The following is an 18526-nucleotide window of genomic DNA, read 5'->3' as shown; positions in this document are numbered from 1 at the left end:
TTTGAAAGGCCACGCAAGTATAGAAAGCGAGGTCAAAGCAGTGGTCTACCTAGACAGTGACCCTGACAGTGACTCAAATGAGCCACGTGATGAACAGTGGGGCTGAGGCAATAAATGCCTTCCCTATTCAATCCATGTGGGTTTGGTACAGACAGACAGGAGCTGAAGAAGTGGTTGCTCTGCTTCCCTTTAATACCATTAATGGCATAAACATCCTGGTCGTGAGCTTGCTCAATCCTCTTTTGAATTAAGTTAGGCCACCAACTTTCACAGCTTTAAATGACAGTCTGAACAGGCTTTACCATCATTATTTCCTTCGTAGCTGACTCCTTTGGATAGGCTGCTTCCCCGGTGGCTTATGGCCATTCCTTTTTAAAGAAATCATGCTTTATAAATTAACTGATAGTCATTATGAGACAGTTCATGCCAGAAACCCAGTGAAAATAAAACCTGCAGAAACATTTCAAATGGCTTTTTGATTCTTTATTAAAAGGACCCTATATGCCAGGCTCAAATCTTTGTAAACCAGGCTTTGAAAACAATGTGCAAATAAAGGCATGGGGTGAGGTGAGGGGGCTACAATGGACTTCCAGGAAAGAAGGCAACCCAGCCAGAGTAGAATGCTCACATTCCTCCCCACTTCCCCCCTTTCTCCTCCCTGATCCTGGGCTTGTTCTTTGCTCTAACCCATGGTTGCGTGGGTTTATTTTAAAGACAAAAGATGGCCACCCCACATCTTGGGGTTCAGTAGGCACTCAATGTATGTGTTTGTGTGTATTCTGCTAGGGCAAAATTAACAAAAAACTTCCCACTGACTTCCCCAAACCCTAAAACTGAACTCAAGAGAGAAAAAAAATGAGAAGTGGGAGTGGGAGAGCTACCATGTTCAATGCATCTCCCCACCAACTGTGTTCCCACTCCATCTCCCCACTCTAGAAAGTTTGTGGGGTGTGAATAACTGAGGGAACACTATATAAAAGGGGGATCTTCTTTTTTATGGAACTGAAAAGAATGCTTAGTTTTGATTCCAGGAGGAGGAGAGAAAAGACTGCAGTGAGGCTTAAGCAGAGCCCACTGAGGTTTTCCATTCTAAAACCAGTTCCAAGGGACTGTGCAGCATGTATATGGTCAGTTTATATCTTGTCCCTGAACCCCCCCCCCTCAAATTGCACTTGGATCAGGCTGGGGCTTGCCCACTTTCCCTTCCTCTCTCCCTGTCCAATGAAGTGAATGGGGGGAAAGGAACTGAGAAGAAATCAGGGCACTGAGAGACTATCCAACCATGTGGGGTGGATTCTGTCTGCCTTGCGGCTTGGTTTGGCTGCAGGCGCTCAGTTTTCCCACAAAGCCATGGGAACAGCACTTCCTGCTGAAGTGATACTGACCATGTATTTCACCAAATGACAATATATTGATTCCTTTTAATTTTAATATTTCCTCCCAAGGATTCTCAAAGGTCGCCTCCTAACCTCACTTCCAAAAGCACAAAAAGAAACCACACTGTTTCTAGTCAGCACCATTCAGCTTGGTTAACTTCTGCAAATGTTCCAGCTGCGAGTGGAAGAGCAAAATAGAGGCAAAACTGGTCTGAGTGTAGTTGTTGTTTGCCCAGCCTAAGCCATTAGAGTCCAATCCAGGTAGCCTCCAAACTAGGTTTCCCGTCTGTCTTGTTCCAGCTCCTCAAAATCGCCACCATGAGATCACAGCAGGTGCAGCTTGGGAATCTTCCTCTCTCATTGGCCAGTTGTCAGCCACCTGGCACACGTTCCTATTGGCCGATCTTTCACACATCACGCTAGCAGGTAGTGCACTGAGCACCGTCTGCAGCAGTCCAACTGCCTCATGTTTACAGCTTGTTGAGCCCTAACCCGTTCCCCTCCGAGGAAAGCTTTGGTTGGAAAACAAAAAACAAAAACCCATAGAGTCGATCCATTCACAATTTCTCTCTCTGTCTAGAAAACTGATCTGCAAGGAGATGGCCTGCAACACAAAACTTTGCCTTAGTTTTCGGGCTCCCATTCTTTTACCCTGTAGCCTGCCTGCCTGCCTGCCTTCCTCCTTCACTAGGCCTGAAAACAGACATGTCTCCCGTCTTGCTCCAGGTGTACATCTGCAGGCAGGTAATTCCTTTGAAGAGAACTGTGCAATACTAGAAGCAGCAGCAGTCAATGATTCCAAACTCAGCTCTGACTGATTGTCTCCCACACGATCTTCTCATTGCCTCTGAAAAATAATAATTCTGGACCAAAATGTTCTTCATTATTGTATATTATTAAATCCATGACTTTTTCTTCGTAGCCTTTTTTCTCTTTTTCTTCTTTCCTTTAGAAATGTCAAACAAAAGAAGAAAATCCAGCAATAGGGGCTCTGGACCCAGGGGCAAGGCTACTGGGGGGCCGGTAAAGGGTGCTCTGCTGGCTGGGAGGGTTGACGGGTGTTTGTGGGGTTGGAGTCCTACTGGGTTTGGGTCGGAAGAGGCTGCCCTGCTGGGTGCTGTTGCTGTTGGAGATTGGACAATGGTCGGGGTCACCGGAGTCACTCTCTGTATAACTGTAGGCCTGAGCCCGTGAGATGCCTTTTTGCTGGCGCCTCCAGGAGTTGTAGTATGTTGGGTCACTGATGTAATGGTTGACAAAAGAATGGGCTTTCTGCTGGTTCTGATCCACTTCGTACTCACTATCACTTCCCTGTGGAGAGAGATGGGAAAAGAGTGGGTTTAGTGAAGCACAGGGAAAGCGAGTACGTGATCAAATTCCCCCTCTCTCTGCCGAAGGGCCTGATTTCCCTGTTCTCTTTGGTTTCGGGCTGCAGAGACCCACACTTTATGAAGCAAGCCTGCAGCAAAAGACGGAGAAAGGAGCTGCCACACAGCCTCCTTTCCCCACATTGCTTTGCCTGTGCATTGAGACCAATACCTGAGGATTTTCTCCAAGTGCCTTCGTGGTAGCATGTGACCAGGGAATAAGTATTATGAAGGGAAGCACTCTGTCTATGGATTTCTTTTCCTAGGGAAATGTGCTTGGCAACCCCTTTGTTTTAATTCTGGTGCTATCCAACATTTTTTTTTAAATTCTCAGGACTTTTCATTATTATTGCTTTTGGTCCTGTTTATTAGTCCTGTGCTTATTTTATTATTATTATTATTATTATTATTATTATTATTATTATAACATTTCTATGCTGCCCCTTGCCGAAACCTCGGGGCGGCTTACAACATGATAAAATACATTGAAATACAATAGTACATAATAAATTACCATTATTGTACACTGCTGTTGCTATTTGAAAAGTTGTTTATTTATAATTGCATTTTAAATATTTTAAATGGTTAGCCAATTGAAATAACTATAGTATTTGGTATGACAGGCATATGATAGAAGTGTTGGGATTAAATACATATTTATTTGACAGGTAGACAAGAGAAGGCCTTCATAAAAAGTTGAAAGCTATGCCATGCAACTATCCCCCAAATTGCAACTGTGTTTGTGTACACATCAGTATACACATCTCCAAGGCACACACAGGGACGTACACTAGGAACACCATGGAAGCATTGTCCAGTCAAAGTTATTATTTTATTATTATTATTATTATTATTATTATTACTACTACTACTACTACTACTACTACTACTACATTTCTATGCCATTATTATTATTATAACATTTCTAAAGTTGGCTCCATGTTATTTGCTGAGCAGAGATTAAATAATAGCACAAATTAGGAGAAAATTGTGCCCTTGATTGCTGGTCTTAAGAATGAGCCAAACCACAGCAAGAGCTTTAAGCTGCAATCCTACACACCTTTACTTGGGAGTAAGTGCCACTGAACTCAACAGAATCTAATTCTGAGAGGATGTGGACAGGATTACACTTCTCCACAGCTCATTTCCTGCTCCGCCTTCATCCCCATCTGCCACATTTCATACCTAAGCTGTCCATCAGCTCAAGCCACAGTTACACCATTCCATATAAATATGAATGACAGAAAGCTTAATATTTTACACACTCTAATATTTATGAAATATTTACTTTCATAATTAATCCAGTAATTTAAAATGTCAGAAACCCTGAAATCATGATCATGGCTATTAAATCCCGGATGTCACAACTTAAGCCCCTAAAGCAGCACTTCCTTTCTACACTTGCAAAAGTTATAATCAGACTGTGATCAAGTATTCCACTTATGGGAACATCTGCGTTAAAAAAATGTGGGAGGAGATGAAAAAGACGTAACTGGCCAGGGCATGGCAGACTTGACTCCCTCCCCTCCCTTCGGCTCTCCTTCTGCTCCCCCTAACTGAATTCAGCTTCTCCACTTGCAGAAGCACAATAGGGGCTATTCATGAGAACCCTCAGCCCAGCCAGCCCAGTGATCAAGTGGTGGCTTTCAGCTAGTTCGGCTCTTCATGGTTTCTCAAAGGTGCTCACTCCACTGGGGGAGAAGGGATAATGGCAAAGGAAGGGATTGTCTGCCTGAGCAATTAAAAAGTGCGGAATGACAGGGCCAAAGTGAGGCTGTGTCTTACATGTCCCCAAAACGGGGGGGGGGGGGGGGGGGGGGAGCAGAAATGTGCTGGTACTTTTTTTCCAGAGAGATGCAGAGCTGCAGCAGCATGGTTAGATGAAACAAAACAACACATAACAAAGTGCAGCAAAACTGGGCCTCAGAACAAATCGGGCTTGAAATCTCAGACTCCACATCCCAGTCTTTCATATGCACCTGTCTCATAAACACAGGGTTCCGTTTTGCTTAGAAAAAGAAGTTAGGGCTACACGTTCACATTGAATACATTGTCCAGTTTCTAGTCATCTTATAAATATCCTGGCTACTTAAGCATCACCTAAACAAAGGGTACGCATCCCTCAAAGAAGAGGGCAAGGATTTCCTTAGGATGTGCATGTGGAAACTCATATGCATAAATGCAGATTTAGAAATAATTACTATAATTTAAATAGAAATGCAACACATCCCATCATTGTGAGAAGACTATGGGAAGATGGCAGGAGTGCTTGCGCAGTCCTTCTGTTAGGCAACTTCAGACTTCTCCATATTCTTCATATTGTTCTTTATATTTAAACTAGACGAAGCCTGGACACGCCTTCCCCTAGAGGATACCTTTAAATGGAGTTCTGTCCTCTGCAAAGAGGTGTTGACAGCCCAGTATAGGCACAGCCCTGACAGTCTCAATGGCCCTCCCCTCCAGGAGAGCACAACTCTCAAATAGATGTTGAGTTGTGCACATTGCAGCACACACTCTGTAGCCAGACCAGAAATAAAAATGCTCCGTCTTGCAGGAAGACTGGTGTTCTTGCCTCACATGGTCTGACCACCGTGTATAGTACTTAGGATTGAGCATGTATGCTGTGTGGATCGGATGCACTGAATCAATATGTCTCTACCTCCCCGAAAATGGATCACCTGCTGAAAACCCGGCAGCACTTTTAAATATAGCACTGAATGGAAACCAAGGCATTTGCTTCAGTCTCTCCTTTTTCCAGATTCCCCTGCAACTCTAGGAGAGTAACTTGCATACGGTCCCTGTGCTCATCTAAAGCAAATCCCTCTGAATCGAATAGGATTTACCTCCAAGTAAGTACTCGTATATGTAGGATTTCAGCTTTGGTTTTTGTGAAATGTATTCCTTTACTCCTTCATAAAATAAGGCTGAAGCTCCTTTGCTCTTTCAGAAAAGAAACATTCTTGTTGCATCAGTTAATAAGCATGTAATTTCCATTGGCATGGTTGCAAAAAACTGCTGGGAACTTAATGTCAGAACATTTGCCTTGCAGTAAGAGATTACTCTCATTCTGGAAAAAAGAATTGATTTTTAAGCAGTTCTTTTTCTGTTATGCTTGGCAGAAGGGCCATCTGTGAGTCTGGTATTACTGTTAGACTGAGCTAGAAATCTCAGAGAGTGGTAAGATCTTCTGTCAGGCTGGGCTATGCATGCTACTTGGCAGCATTGTGTGCTGTGAGGAACATACCCGAAATTTCAGGGCCCAGCCGGACAGCTCTAGGGAGCAGCCACTCACTCCGCTAACAGAGTGGGGGCTCTTGCAGCTCTTCCGTAGCCTTGTGCTGGATGGGGCGGAGTGTGAACCATGCCTTAGGATTCCCTTTCCGTGCCCTCTTTTGTCAGTCCTCAACAGGTTTGCACCTAGACAGATGCACTTGGGACACGGACACTTTGCCATGACAGCCATTTCTCCTCCTGCCTAATTGTACCAGGCGGGGGCGGGGGGGGGGGTCAGCTAAGAGCCAGGCTATTTGGCAAGGGCTTCGTTCTTAAGGAAAAGACAAAGGATCCATTTTGCTGCAGCCTGGCATGATTGCCAGCTTCTGTTAGTCTCAGAACTGCTAGTGCCTGTTGCCACTGGCAACAGGGCAAAGGGAAGAAAGGCCTGGCTACAAGGCTACATGTCCCCTAGTCTGGACTTTCTGAGGCAGATGTTTGCCCGCTTCTCTCTTACTGGTACCCAGCTGATTGCCCACTCCTCTGATCACTGCCACACTCCAGAGAAAGATGCAGAGGAACACGAAGATACTCAGATTTGCATCAGGCGGGTTCACTGTCTAGTAACCCAGTTCACCCAGGATTGGGGTCATGACTGAACAATTTTTTCTGATTCGTCTCTTACTGAGAGGTTTTAGCCTACAATGTGTAAGTAGAGCCATATTTTCCTTCCTGCTTCAGCACCCTGTATCACCACCTCGAAGAGAAGAGGATAACCAGAACACACAGAGAAGAATCTAGGCAATGGGGGAAGGACCAGGGTTTTGAAAACCTGTTTGTTTAAAAAGGTGTTTGTATTCCATCTGCAATGACAAGGTTACAAACTCTGCTTCCAAAGCTCAGGATGGGACCTTGATTTGCATTTGTTCTGAGGTCCAAGCATCCTTTGAATTATCCTCTTGGATGCACAACCCTCCATTATTTTGGATTATCATGTCATAAAAGTCATCCATATTTGATTACATCCACAATTAATTTTGACTTGCTATTGCTATTGCTATTACTACCACCCATGGGCACCTGCATGCTAGGGTTGCCAGTTATTGAAACAAAGATCTCTGATACTTGGGCATGGCCTAGTAGTCTGGGACAGGACTGTGGTGGAGCTAGCCCAAAGGCCATTGTCTTCGCAAAAATGGCAGAGGGGAAGAAACCCAGCCTGCCATTTGCATTTTTGGTAATTGAACCCGTAGCAAAAAGTAATCCATGCTGTTCCTGCCCTCTTCCAACCAGTGGCCATCCTAGAGTGTGTGATTCGCAAAGCAATGAGTGCAATCCTGTGGTGAAAATCACTCTGGAAAAGCCTCCGAAAAGCCCAGACCTTCAGTATCAGAGGGGTATCCACTGCACTTTCTTCATGTTTTCATTTGAGAACCCGTTTCTGAACCTGGAGGGCCATGGCTGCCCCAGCAGGAAACCTGTCGGGACCCTGCATATTTGTTCAGAGAAGCAAATCATCTTCCATGCACAAGCAGGGGTCTCCTCTGCACAATGTGGTCACCTGATGGGGTAGTTTTGCCACATTATAAGAGGCTCTGCACCTGCAACTGGGCCTGGCTGTTTGCCTGACCCCTTCTAGACCTTGTAAGATTCCAGGAGGTCCAGTGTTTCCAGGTGAGGCTTTTGTGGCATCACTCCTTCATGAAGGTTTGTGGGGTAGGGGTGGTTTAGGAATCTCTGTCATCCTTCTACTCATGATTCTTCTATCTTTTCTTACTGCTTTTTCCTTAAAGCAGAAAATCCATTAAAGAGAAAAAGACAACATGGCTTTCTGATAGGCAGTGCTAGGGTCCTTCCATCTGGAAGAAATCCTAGAGTGGGAACACCCCATTGCATCTGGAGTTGAATTCAGGGGCATCCCTAGAACGTCTTGGTGGTGGTGGTGGTGGTGTTGTGTCTCCTTCTCTGTTGCATTTGTTCATCACCCCACAGCTGAAGTTCTCAAGCCAAAGCATTTCCACATTTCTAACCTCTCAGCATAGCTCACCTGTGAGTCAGAGATTTCAGACGGCTTTTCTGTAAGGCTGCTGCTCTCGGCTGGTATGAGGTCATTGTACTTGGTAACATCTTCATCAGAGTAGTGCAGGGAGCCAGGACTGGGCCGCGGTGGAGACCTTGAGAGAGAGATGGAAGCTCTGAGATTTCATGCAGAGAAGGCAAGTGTTCACTGTGGACAGGCACCCCCATTGAGACCTGGTTTGCTTCCCCTCCCCACCCCACTCCACCCCTTTCCCACTGTTCTGGAAGCCTCTGCTACCTTGTGTATATTCCATTCTTCCTGCAGAAGGAATTTTTCACTGACAGGCGCCGATTGTTCAGCTCCAGAGCAGGGAAGCTGCTCTCATCCAGGCTGACCATCTCACCATGGCCAAGTGCATTTGATTTGGAGTTGCTCCCTGAAAACAGAGGCAAGGTGTCAGCACTTTGGGAGTCCTAAACTCTCTTGCAAGAAAGATCAAAACGTAGCAGTTTGTTTCAGCCTTCCCAACCATATAAAGGAAGGCCATCCCAAGGTTTATATCCGGTGTGGGCAACTTGTAGCCCTACAAGACCCACCATCCCTCTCTCTATTGATTGGGGATGATGAGAATTGTAGACTAAAACATCTGTGTAGACTAAAACATAGGTTGAGCACTCCTACCTGAATGATAGAGAACACGGGCACAAAATTTTGTGCACTGAGAAAATGGATAAAAGAAGCCCAGCCTCCATCTGTAGACTACACAAAACAGCCTTCTGAGACTATGTTCAGTCTATAAAAGGCACAGTGTCAGGCATTCCTTTAAGCAAAAGTAAGAAGATCGCATTGCATTGTTCAAATGTTCCTTCCCCATCCTGCTGCCCTCCAGACATGTCAGGTTACAATTCCTGTTGTGCCCAACTAACATGGGATGACTAGCTGGGGATCATGGGAGCTGGAGGACACCAGGATGGAGAAAGCTGGAGTAGAAGATTCGCGGGCCAGTTGTCTAAGTCAGCATAATATGGTTTTGTGTATTTATAAGACTGTTGTGCAGCCAGTTTACACAGTATTTTTCCTGCATGGTTTTCCAGGATGTACTGTGGGGGAAGCTTGTGCATACATGCATGAAAATTGTAGTTACTACAAGTAGATGTGCCTGAAGGCTGTAATAGGCATGGTGATGCACAATTTTCCTTTTTTACAACCATGTACACCCACACGAGGGAAATGTCTTATGACACAAAGCAGATCTCAGATGTGAAAACAATCATCGTAAGTCCTTGTTCCCAAGAATGCTATTCCACACACACACACACACACACACACCCTTGTTCCATGCAGCATGTTTATTTAAGAGGAAGGTCCAGATTTTCCTCACAATTAAAGCAAAGCAAACACTGCCATATTCTCTTGCCCTTGTGACCTCTTGAACTCTGTGACTGCCTCTGGCAGTGACTGGGGCACGAAGTCATTCAGTTTCATTGTCAAGTTGCACTGGCATCAACAAAGTCATAGGCTTTTCCCTTCAAAATCCCGAATGCAGGCACTTGAGAGGTTTTTTTTTTTTAAAGGATTTCCAGAGCATAGAGAAGAGCTGAAGCTAGGCTTTTCCTTTGTGATCCATCTTCACAATAGTATAGATGCTTGCACTCTTCCCAAAATGGCTGGGAGAGCTAGTTAGGCCAACAGCATTAAAAAGGATGGGGGACCGGAATCCAGGAATCCCAGCTATTCTCCACGGTGAGAAGAAACGGCCGCGTGGAACAGCCGGGCACAGCCTTTTCGGCCCTGAGGACTGTATCTGCTGTCAGGCGAGAACCAGAAGAAGCATGTGCTCCTCCTAGGACTGTGTGAAAAAAAGTTTCAGTTTGTGTTTTATCCAGATTTACCCAATTAGCACTATCCAGACTGAACACCGACTCAAAGTTCGTACATCTCCAAGCTTGCCACAGGATTTGCTGATGCAAGGAAATGCATTCAACAGCATGTGTACATTTGAAAAATGTGCAAGAGAAAGTGTGCTGCTGAAAAATGCACCCAGCTATGATTTAATAGAGAAGAATATGCACACTTCAGAGATGTATCTGATGGCCATACTTGAAACAATATCCATATTGCACGGATTTTTTTGTGAAAAGAAAAAAAAAACCCCCAAAGCTCATGGCCTGATATAGACTTGAGCTAGAGTGAGCTTTGAGATGGAATTCAGGGAACTTCAGCAAGCAAAAGTTTTGCTGACTTGCATATCCTTAGCTCTCCCCCTGCTCCCCACCCCCCAATACACAGAGAACAACCTTCTGTACTCCAGTTGGGCTGCTGGGAAAACTAAGTGAGGCACCTACAGACTTCATGGACTATGCAGGGAATCACACATTGCTTGTGGGGGTTATGCTACTGCTGTGGAAGGAGATGACCATGGCAGGGAGGGAGGATGGGAGAATGTCATCTCAGGAACCATAGCACAATGAGTAGACCACTGGCTTAGGGAAGAGGTTAGTTGCCACGACGCATGAGGAAGGAGTAGTATCTTCTTGGAGCTAAGACAACAATTAAAAACAAATCTGAAAGTGATGGGCCACTTTCTGCTTGCACTGTGCTCCTCAAAGGATGCAGCTCCAAAGCCTCTATTGAAGTCTCTCTGCTATTTGAGTGTTCAGTGCTTTCAAAGGAAGCATCCCCAGGTCGAGCAAATGAGGCCTCAGGATGATGTTGGTACCCACCTGAGTCTGACTTCTTGGCATACTTCTTGCTCTGCCCACGGATGATAAGGACAAAGACCAGCAGGAGGATGAAGATGAGTCCCACCAAAGCAATGACCACCAGGAACCACCACTCCTCATAGAAGGGATTTGCTTTCTGAGCTACAAACAGCAAGCAGTACAGAAAAGTCAAACACCCTCTCCTTGCAAGATCGCCATATGTCCCAATTATGCTCATTTCCTATAGCCTAAACTCAGAAAGTAGGAAGAATAGGCTGACGTGACCTGACGGAGTGATCTGTTTCCAACCTTGTTACCTGAGACTGATGGAGAAGGAGAACTGGGTGTCCCATAGCCATAGTCATTGACAGCAATGACCCGGAAGTCATAGCTGACACCTTGCTTCAAAATATCCATGCTAAAGGTATATGAGGTCACTTCCTTGGGGATGTCCTTTATGAGAATGTCCCAGAGTCCCTCATCTGAAAGAGAAAGAAATCAATGAAGATTGCACTGGGGGCAGGGGTGGATGCCTATGCACCCGCCTGTATAAGGCATGAATCCCCACCACACGCAATAAATAGGAGAACGATAGCAAAATATGCGCCCAGTGCTCTAGAAAGTGAATCAGGTAACCTATAAGGCTGACTATGTACAATAACCCCATCACTGAAAAGCATGTCTGTAACTGACACAACGGATAGTGTAGGTTTTTATCTGGAACATTTGGCTGATGTGCATGCCAGTGATCCTCAATTTTTTAAACTGACTAAACCTTAGTAATACAATTAATCCAAAACATAGTTGTGCTCACATCTTGCATGTGTACAAGCATTAAATAAATAACTTCCAACTCTGGGAAGCTGCTGGGTGATAGAGCGAGGCCCCACAAGGGCTTGAGAAAACATTATTGTTCTTTCAAAAGTATGATTAGTGCGTATCTGTCCAAGAACCTCTACTTTTAATTAATTCAATACATCCATGGCTGCAGCTAATCCAGCAGATTGATGGAGTTTTTGCCTTTTGAGACACCATGTATGATTCAAAGACAGGCCATGATATCTTGCTGAGGAGTGTACTAAAAATAGCAAGACCCCAGTTCTGGAGGGCTCTTAGATGGGGATGGAATGAAGTGTGTCTCTTAAAGAGAACTTCTCCTTTGCCAACCCGTGTGCAGGTAATAGCATTTCCAACTGCTGACCCATGAGATCTTTGGAAAAGGGAATCACAAACGGTTTGAAATGAGTGTGAAAAGATGAGGATTCCATTTCGGCACCCTGCTCTTTTGTGCCTGTACAACCGTGCCAGGATAACATCCCACATGAGAATGGAAAGCCTGTTTCATTCGGAGATGAGTTCTCTGGATGATCTAGGTGTATGCTGACACCTTACGCGATAAGCCACATTCACTGCTGACGAACTGTGGGAGCCCTGGTAGTGCGCCTGATCCTAGGATGCAGTGAAGGGGGCAGGAGGAGCAACATAAATTCCTGCTTATTGGGGCATCAACTACCTATGGGATAAACCCCACAGCAGTGGTTCTCAACCTTCTCTATGCCCTGCACCCCTAGAAAATGTTCAATTTATGTTCACATCCCCTACAAAAATAATATCACATTTGATGATGGTGAAGTCAAATTTCTCATTTTTGAACGACATACAGGACTGCAGGTGAACAAACTGAACCTTAAAAAAAGCTTTTAATTCAGTGTACACAATTCAAATATAAATTGAGCAATTAGAAAAATCATAAACAGTAAAATCAATCCCAATGGTGAACATAAAATTCAATGGCTTATTTGTTCCTGCTTCTCATTCACAATTTTGTCAAAATGTGGATCTTTCTTGCTGAATGTGATCCACAAGTCTGCCTGTGGACTCAGGTGATTCCTAGATTTTGTCCTGATTGACAAAAGAGAACTAAATCCATTTTGGAAAAAATTTGGTGAAAAATGTGACACAGCCTTCCTCTTCCACAGCCTTTGTTGCACCCCCTGAAATGCCATCTTGCAACCCCTGGGAATGTGGGCATCCCAGGTTGGGAGCCCCTGTCCTGCGGAGAGGTGAGGGTTGCTCTGCTCCATCCTTCAGAATCCTTGCCACAGACCTCAAACAAACTAACCTACTTTTGTCCCAGCCAGCCAGCTTTCCATTTTCTCTTTCTTGCTTGTATCCAGTGGTGTCACTTCACTAGTGCAAAGCTTCTGCTGCTTGCAGAAACCCTGTCTGTCATCTTGCACAAGTGTCATATACTATGTTGATTCTGCTTGTGCAAGCTATTGTACAACCTGTTGTACGAGTAGTTCTGTAAAGTGTTGTGCAAGGCACTGCTCTGCTCACTATAACTCCAATTAGACTAGGTGCTGCTTGCATTAGTTGGGCTGATCCTGATAGGCCTGTGAAACCTCTGGCAAAACAGCACCAAATCTTGTAATTTTTCTGCTATGATAACACTGAGTATAATTCAGAATGACTAAAATTAGTGTGAGCAATTCCTAGCTAGATTATTATTTATTATTTATTTAGAATTTTTGTAGGCCGTCCCATCGCATGAGCCTCGGGACAGCTTACATACAATGTTTAATGAAGCAATGAGCCGTCTAATGCCTTGTATGATGGTTTACAGAGCACCATGTGCAAATTGGTGCATAATGTTATGCACAACAGCTTGTGCCTGCAAGAATCGAAGTGTTGGATTTGCACAAGGTTAAAAACAAGGTTTCGTCAAGGAGCTGCCATTTTGCCCTAGCAGAATGGCACCCCTGGATGCCACCCTTGGACTGCCACTATATTCCACCCAGCCTTTGCTACCCATTACCACAGTCATCCTGGCTTTGTTTTTGGTCGCCTTTTCAATTAAGGGCTCTCCAAGTGCTGGAACCAGTTCAAACAAAGGATGAAGGAGGAAAAGAAGCAGGGGTGGGACTGTTGGTAGCAGGATGCTGGAGTAGGTGGCCTCTTGGCCTGATACAGCAGGGCGCTCCTTATGCTCTTCTGGTGTGTTGTTTCTTCCCACTATGTTGGTAAGATCACCAGATGTAGCCCTGGATGTTACAGAAGTGGCCCCTGCCTCATCTGTAACACCCAGGGCGGGTTTTTAAGTTCCTGCCACAAGGAGCTTACAGACTGGATAGTGGAGAGAAGAGGAATGAATATAAGCAAAAGCTCACACATAATTAAGGCTTCATTGCAGCTGGAGCAAAACAGTGGGATGAGCAAGACTGCATGGGAAAGGCAGGGTGTAAAGAGGCATCTGAAGACAAAAAGAAAGGAGCACACGGATGAGCTAGGGATGAAGTCCAGGCACAGAGGGCATGGCCAGAATTAATGTTCTGAACAGACTGGAGGAAAGGCTAGAAAGCTAAACCGAGACTTTCATCCCCAGCCATGGTTCATTTCACACATGACACCAATAGTGCATCTGGTGTGCCCACATTTCCCTCCTTCCTTCTTCAGTAACTGAACTATAAGCCGTATACATTGGCTGAATCGGTATTTGGTTTGGCAGTCTCTTTACTGTATTGAAAGCACTTATGGGTTCTGTCTGCTGTTTTAATTAGGTCTGTTTTTAATGGAAATGTTTTAGATATTAAGCTGTTTTATAGTTTTGTATATTGGAATTTTTATCAGTTTCATAGTTTCACATTGGAATTTTATACTGTGCTTTAATACATGTGTATTTTTATTGTCTCTTTTGTATTTGATTAATTGTTGTGAACTGCCCAGAGAGGTTTGGCTATTGGACAGTACAGAAATAAATGAATTGCACGTGCAAATATATGGCACAGGAAAGCCTCAAAAGTGCCGTTCCCATTATGTGTGAAAGCAACCATCGGGGGCTCAAAGGGTGTGATCCTTTCAGACTCTGGACTAAATCATGGGACCCTTAGGGGAAAGCGGCAGCCTCCACCCACTCCAGCTGCTCTGATCTTGGTCTAAGAGACAGCAGCCTCATTAAAAACAAGTCAGAGTCCATTTCAAAGCCAGAGGGTGATTTATCCCCTGGCATCTGCCCTGCTCTTGGCTACAGATTCATCAATCATCCCCTCTTCCCCAGAGTTAGCCCCTCAGAGCGGGTCCAGGGAAGCAGGGAGAGTGTTCCACAAGCCACAGTGTCTTCTTGGGGACAATCCTTTAGGCTGGAAGCAAGCGATCTGCTAGCACTGAACACAACTGTCAGAGAAATCACCTACGTGGGGCAGGTGGGGAAGTGGATGCAGAATGGGGAGACATGACCCATGAGAGGTTCATGTGTTGGGATGGGAGCACCTGGCCTAGATAGTCAGCCCCTTGCAGCCATTAGTCTACATCTGGCTGAGATTAGGACCCAGAGGAAACCTCACTCCCTAATTCTCAAACTGCAGATTGCTGAGTACAGTCGACTGGTACACTGCAAAAGAACTGTTACTGTGCCATGAGAAAAATTGTTATTGTTTCTGAGAACCCAAAGAGCCTTCCCATTTGGCAGCTGCTCATTTATGTATTTATTTATTTAGAATATTTATATGCCATCCTGTCGTGAAGGCCTCAGGACGCCTTACATACATAAAATAACATAAAACATAACACAAATGAATTACAGATCCACACTGGCTGCAGTTAAAAACATATATAAACCAATATTAAAAGTTATTAAAATATTGTTGGAATAAAAATGTCTTAACCTGGCGCTGAAAAACAAATAACGATGGCGCCAGGCGGACCTCTGTGGGGAGCGCATTCCATAGGCAGGGCGCCACAGCAGAGAAAGCTCTCCTCCAGGTACTTTGCCTCCTAATATCTTTCATGGAGGGTTCCTGGAGGAGGGCCTCTGCTGCCGATCTCAAGGGGTGGGAGGGCAAATATGGAAGAAGGTGTTCCTTTAAGTATCCAGGTTCCAAGCCATTTAGGGCTTTATAGGGAATAACCAGCACCTTGAATTGAGCCCGGACTTCGATGGGAAGCCAGTGAAGCTGATAGAGGACTGGGCTTATATGAGAATAATGCCCAGTCCCCATCAGCAACCTGGATGCTCTATTTTGCACCATCTGAAGTATCCCGACTGTCTTCAAGGGCAGCCCCACATAGAGCACGTTGCAGAAATCCAACCGGGAAGTAACCAATGCATGTGTCACTGTCGCTAGGCAGTCTTCCTCCAGGTAGCGACGCAGCTGATGGATTAGTCGAAGCTGAAGGAAAGCGCTCCTCGCCACCGCAGTCACTGGAGCTTCCAAGGGCAGCTCCGGGTCGAGGAGCACTCCCAAGCTGCAAACCCTGTCCTTTAGAGGGAGTGCAACCCGATCCAGGGCAAGGTCCAAGTCATCTACCCAGGAGCTCGATCCACCCACCAACAGGGCCTCCGTCTTGTCTGGATTGAGCTTCAGTTTATTGGCCCTCATCCAGCCCATTACCTCGGCCAGGCACCGGTTCAGTACAGCCACTGCCTCACCTGGATTGGTGGAAAACGAGAGGTAGAGCTGGGTATCATCAGCATACTGATGGGTCCGCAGCCCACACCTCCTGATGACCTCTCCCAGCGGTTTCATGTAGATATTAAACAGCAAAGGGGACAAAATGGACCCCTGCGGTACTCCATGGCATAGCTGCCATGGCGCAGAGCCATAGTCCCCCAGCACCACCTTCTGGAATTGGCCGTCAAGGTAGGAGCGGAACCACTGCCAAGCAGTGCCTCCTACTCCTAGTCCCACCAGCCTATCCAGACGGATACCATGGTCAATGGTATCAAAAGCCGCTGAGAGGTCCAGGAGGACCAACAGGGACACGCTCCCTCTGTCTCTCCCTGCACAGGTCATCATACAGGGCGACCAAGGCAGTTTCAGTACCATACTGGGTCTGAAGCTGGACTGAAATGGGTCCAGATAATCAGTTTCATCCAAGAGTGCTTGGAGTTGTCCCACCACCACCCGTTCCAACACCTCGTGGCATCTTTGCCTGATTTACAGCTTCGCCTGGTCTCCTCCCAGGCAGACTTTGCTGGGGAAAAGCAATGCTGCCCCATCTCCGCTGTGGGTGAAATTGGAGCATTCAGTGATTCCCAATGCAGAGGAGTAGAACCACCTGCCTTTGGAGTAGGCACACTCAGAAGAGTGCTCATGAGGGCGTCTTCTGGGCAGACCATGGATTTACTGCACTTCAGATCACTCAAGGTAAGGATAGGTTTTCTTTTTCATTCAAAATGTGCACAGTCAAACCCTGTCATCCCTCCAGCAGCCTTTCTCTCAGACATGTATAGGGTAGGAGGTAGGTCTCTCTGTGTTCCTCCCCAAAAGAGAGCTTGCTTTCCCTTGCCTGTAGTCCAACTTGGAGGCTGGCAATATAGGCCTACCGCTATGGCTTTTGACGCCGGAAAAGAGCTGCCTCTTTCTTCGCGTTCCTCAGCTGCTGCTGCACCATCCCTTCCCCTCTTCTTTTGCGTGCTGCCTCTCTGAGTCGCACTGACCCTTTCCCTGGTTTGGGGCGCAGTAGCCCTGATTGGCTCATCATTTCAAAGTGCTGCCAGACCACATTTGTTTTGGGCACCATCAGCGGAAGCCAGGGCACGCGAGTCCCTGCTGGATGCTAGGCCAGTTGGCAGGTGACTGGCCCTTGAGCCTCCGGCTAAGACTCTTGCAGAAACATTGGACCTGACACCCTGTGCAGGCAGGTGGCTTTTTGCTTTGCATAATCCAGACCCAGCCCTTTTTGCAGCTCCCTTTTCTTTCAGGGCTACGACCAACTGGATAAGCTGAAATGTGACAGGATAAAGCAAATGCCTTTGAACATCAACACAGTGGCTGTGAGCAGTGAATAAGTACGATCAGGCCTCTTCCAGGGACCTGGGATTAGGAGTGAGGATTTAAGGACTCTAATCTCAGACTTCTGCGCAAGTTTAATCTTTGGCATTTCTTGGTTTAGAAATCAAAGCCCTACAAGAATCATGATCCAGGAGGCTAATTGGGAAGAGGCAGTTGTGTCAGGCACTGCCCTAGCTTTTGAAGCGCTGATGGTGAGCCAGCCAAGGGGACACAGACTGAGCACATACCTGAAGGACGCGCCTCGATAACGTATCGTGTGATGGGCCCTTTGCCTGGGTCGCCGCTTGACCAGTGGATGGTGATGGCTGAGCCATACCTGGAGATGAAGGGCTCGCCTGGGGGGCCAGGAGCACCTGCAAACCGAAAGCTCTGTGTGAAAGGAATGTTGAACCAATGTTCAAGGAATCATTTCTTCACTTTTCCAGATTTAACAACTGAGTAGGAACATCCCTAGTCAGAGAAAATGGTTAATGCCATTTAGCTACGTCAGGTCCTCCAAAGTTGGGTTTGTAGGAACTCAGCAAAGGAGCCAAACGCGTTGCTTTCATTTGGGCACCATGAGCAGAGCAGTGTTGCGGGTGGGTGAGTGGGTGCAGAGGGCTGCCCTGGATTCTTGTGCATCGAGAGTCAAGCTGGATTCTTGTATAGCTGGTCCTTCTAATATTACACCCTTACATCTTCTTTCTTTCCGCACCAGCAAGCATGGAACTTGTCTTTCCCATCAGTTGCCACAACCCCACATCCAACCAGCAGGCTACCGTTCTTTGGCCAGCTGAGAAGGACAACTGCCATGCAAAGCACCCACAGCAGCCATCGCATGCACTTCTGCAGCATGCTCCCTCTTGCCTTCCGGTCTGATACAATAATACAAAAGGAGTCACTCTGGGCAGTTGCTCTCTAGAAAGTCTAGATTTTATTTCCATCAGGACTGTGCCTATGCCTTGGAGTAGGTGTGAGCCTGAGCAGAACATCCCTGCTTCTGAGATGACATGGTTCCAGAGTGATCCAAGGCAAAGCAGTTTGAGCATGAGGCTTGGGCCAGATTGTTGATTTG

General features: G+C 46.0%; 1 protein-coding gene across 5 annotated transcripts in view; it reads right to left on the bottom strand.

The window, feature by feature from the left end:
* Nucleotides 1-468: 468 nt before the first annotated feature.
* Nucleotides 469-18526, bottom strand: part of SDK2 (sidekick cell adhesion molecule 2) — a 317930-nt gene continuing 299872 nt past the window's right edge. For all 5 annotated transcript variants that reach the window (XM_044418964.1, XM_044418963.1, XM_044418965.1 and 2 more), the window contains 6 exons: nucleotides 17700-17825; nucleotides 10996-11160; nucleotides 10700-10840; nucleotides 8274-8412; nucleotides 8004-8130; nucleotides 469-2687 (listed from right to left, as the gene is read on the bottom strand). In XM_044418964.1, coding sequence (XP_044274899.1) covers nucleotides 2334-2687; nucleotides 8004-8130; nucleotides 8274-8412; nucleotides 10700-10840; nucleotides 10996-11160; nucleotides 17700-17825 — 1052 coding nt within the window. In that variant the 3' untranslated portion in view covers nucleotides 469-2333. The remainder of the gene's footprint in view (nucleotides 2688-8003; nucleotides 8131-8273; nucleotides 8413-10699; nucleotides 10841-10995; nucleotides 11161-17699; nucleotides 17826-18526) is intronic.

Source organism: Varanus komodoensis, unplaced genomic scaffold, assembly GCF_004798865.1.
Source record: "Varanus komodoensis strain SLA01 unplaced genomic scaffold, ASM479886v1 scaffold96, whole genome shotgun sequence".
Classification (NCBI taxonomy): Eukaryota; Metazoa; Chordata; class Lepidosauria; order Squamata; family Varanidae; genus Varanus; species Varanus komodoensis.
The sequence above is the reverse complement of the archived record's forward strand: the minus strand, read 5'-3'. Positions and strand labels throughout refer to the sequence as shown.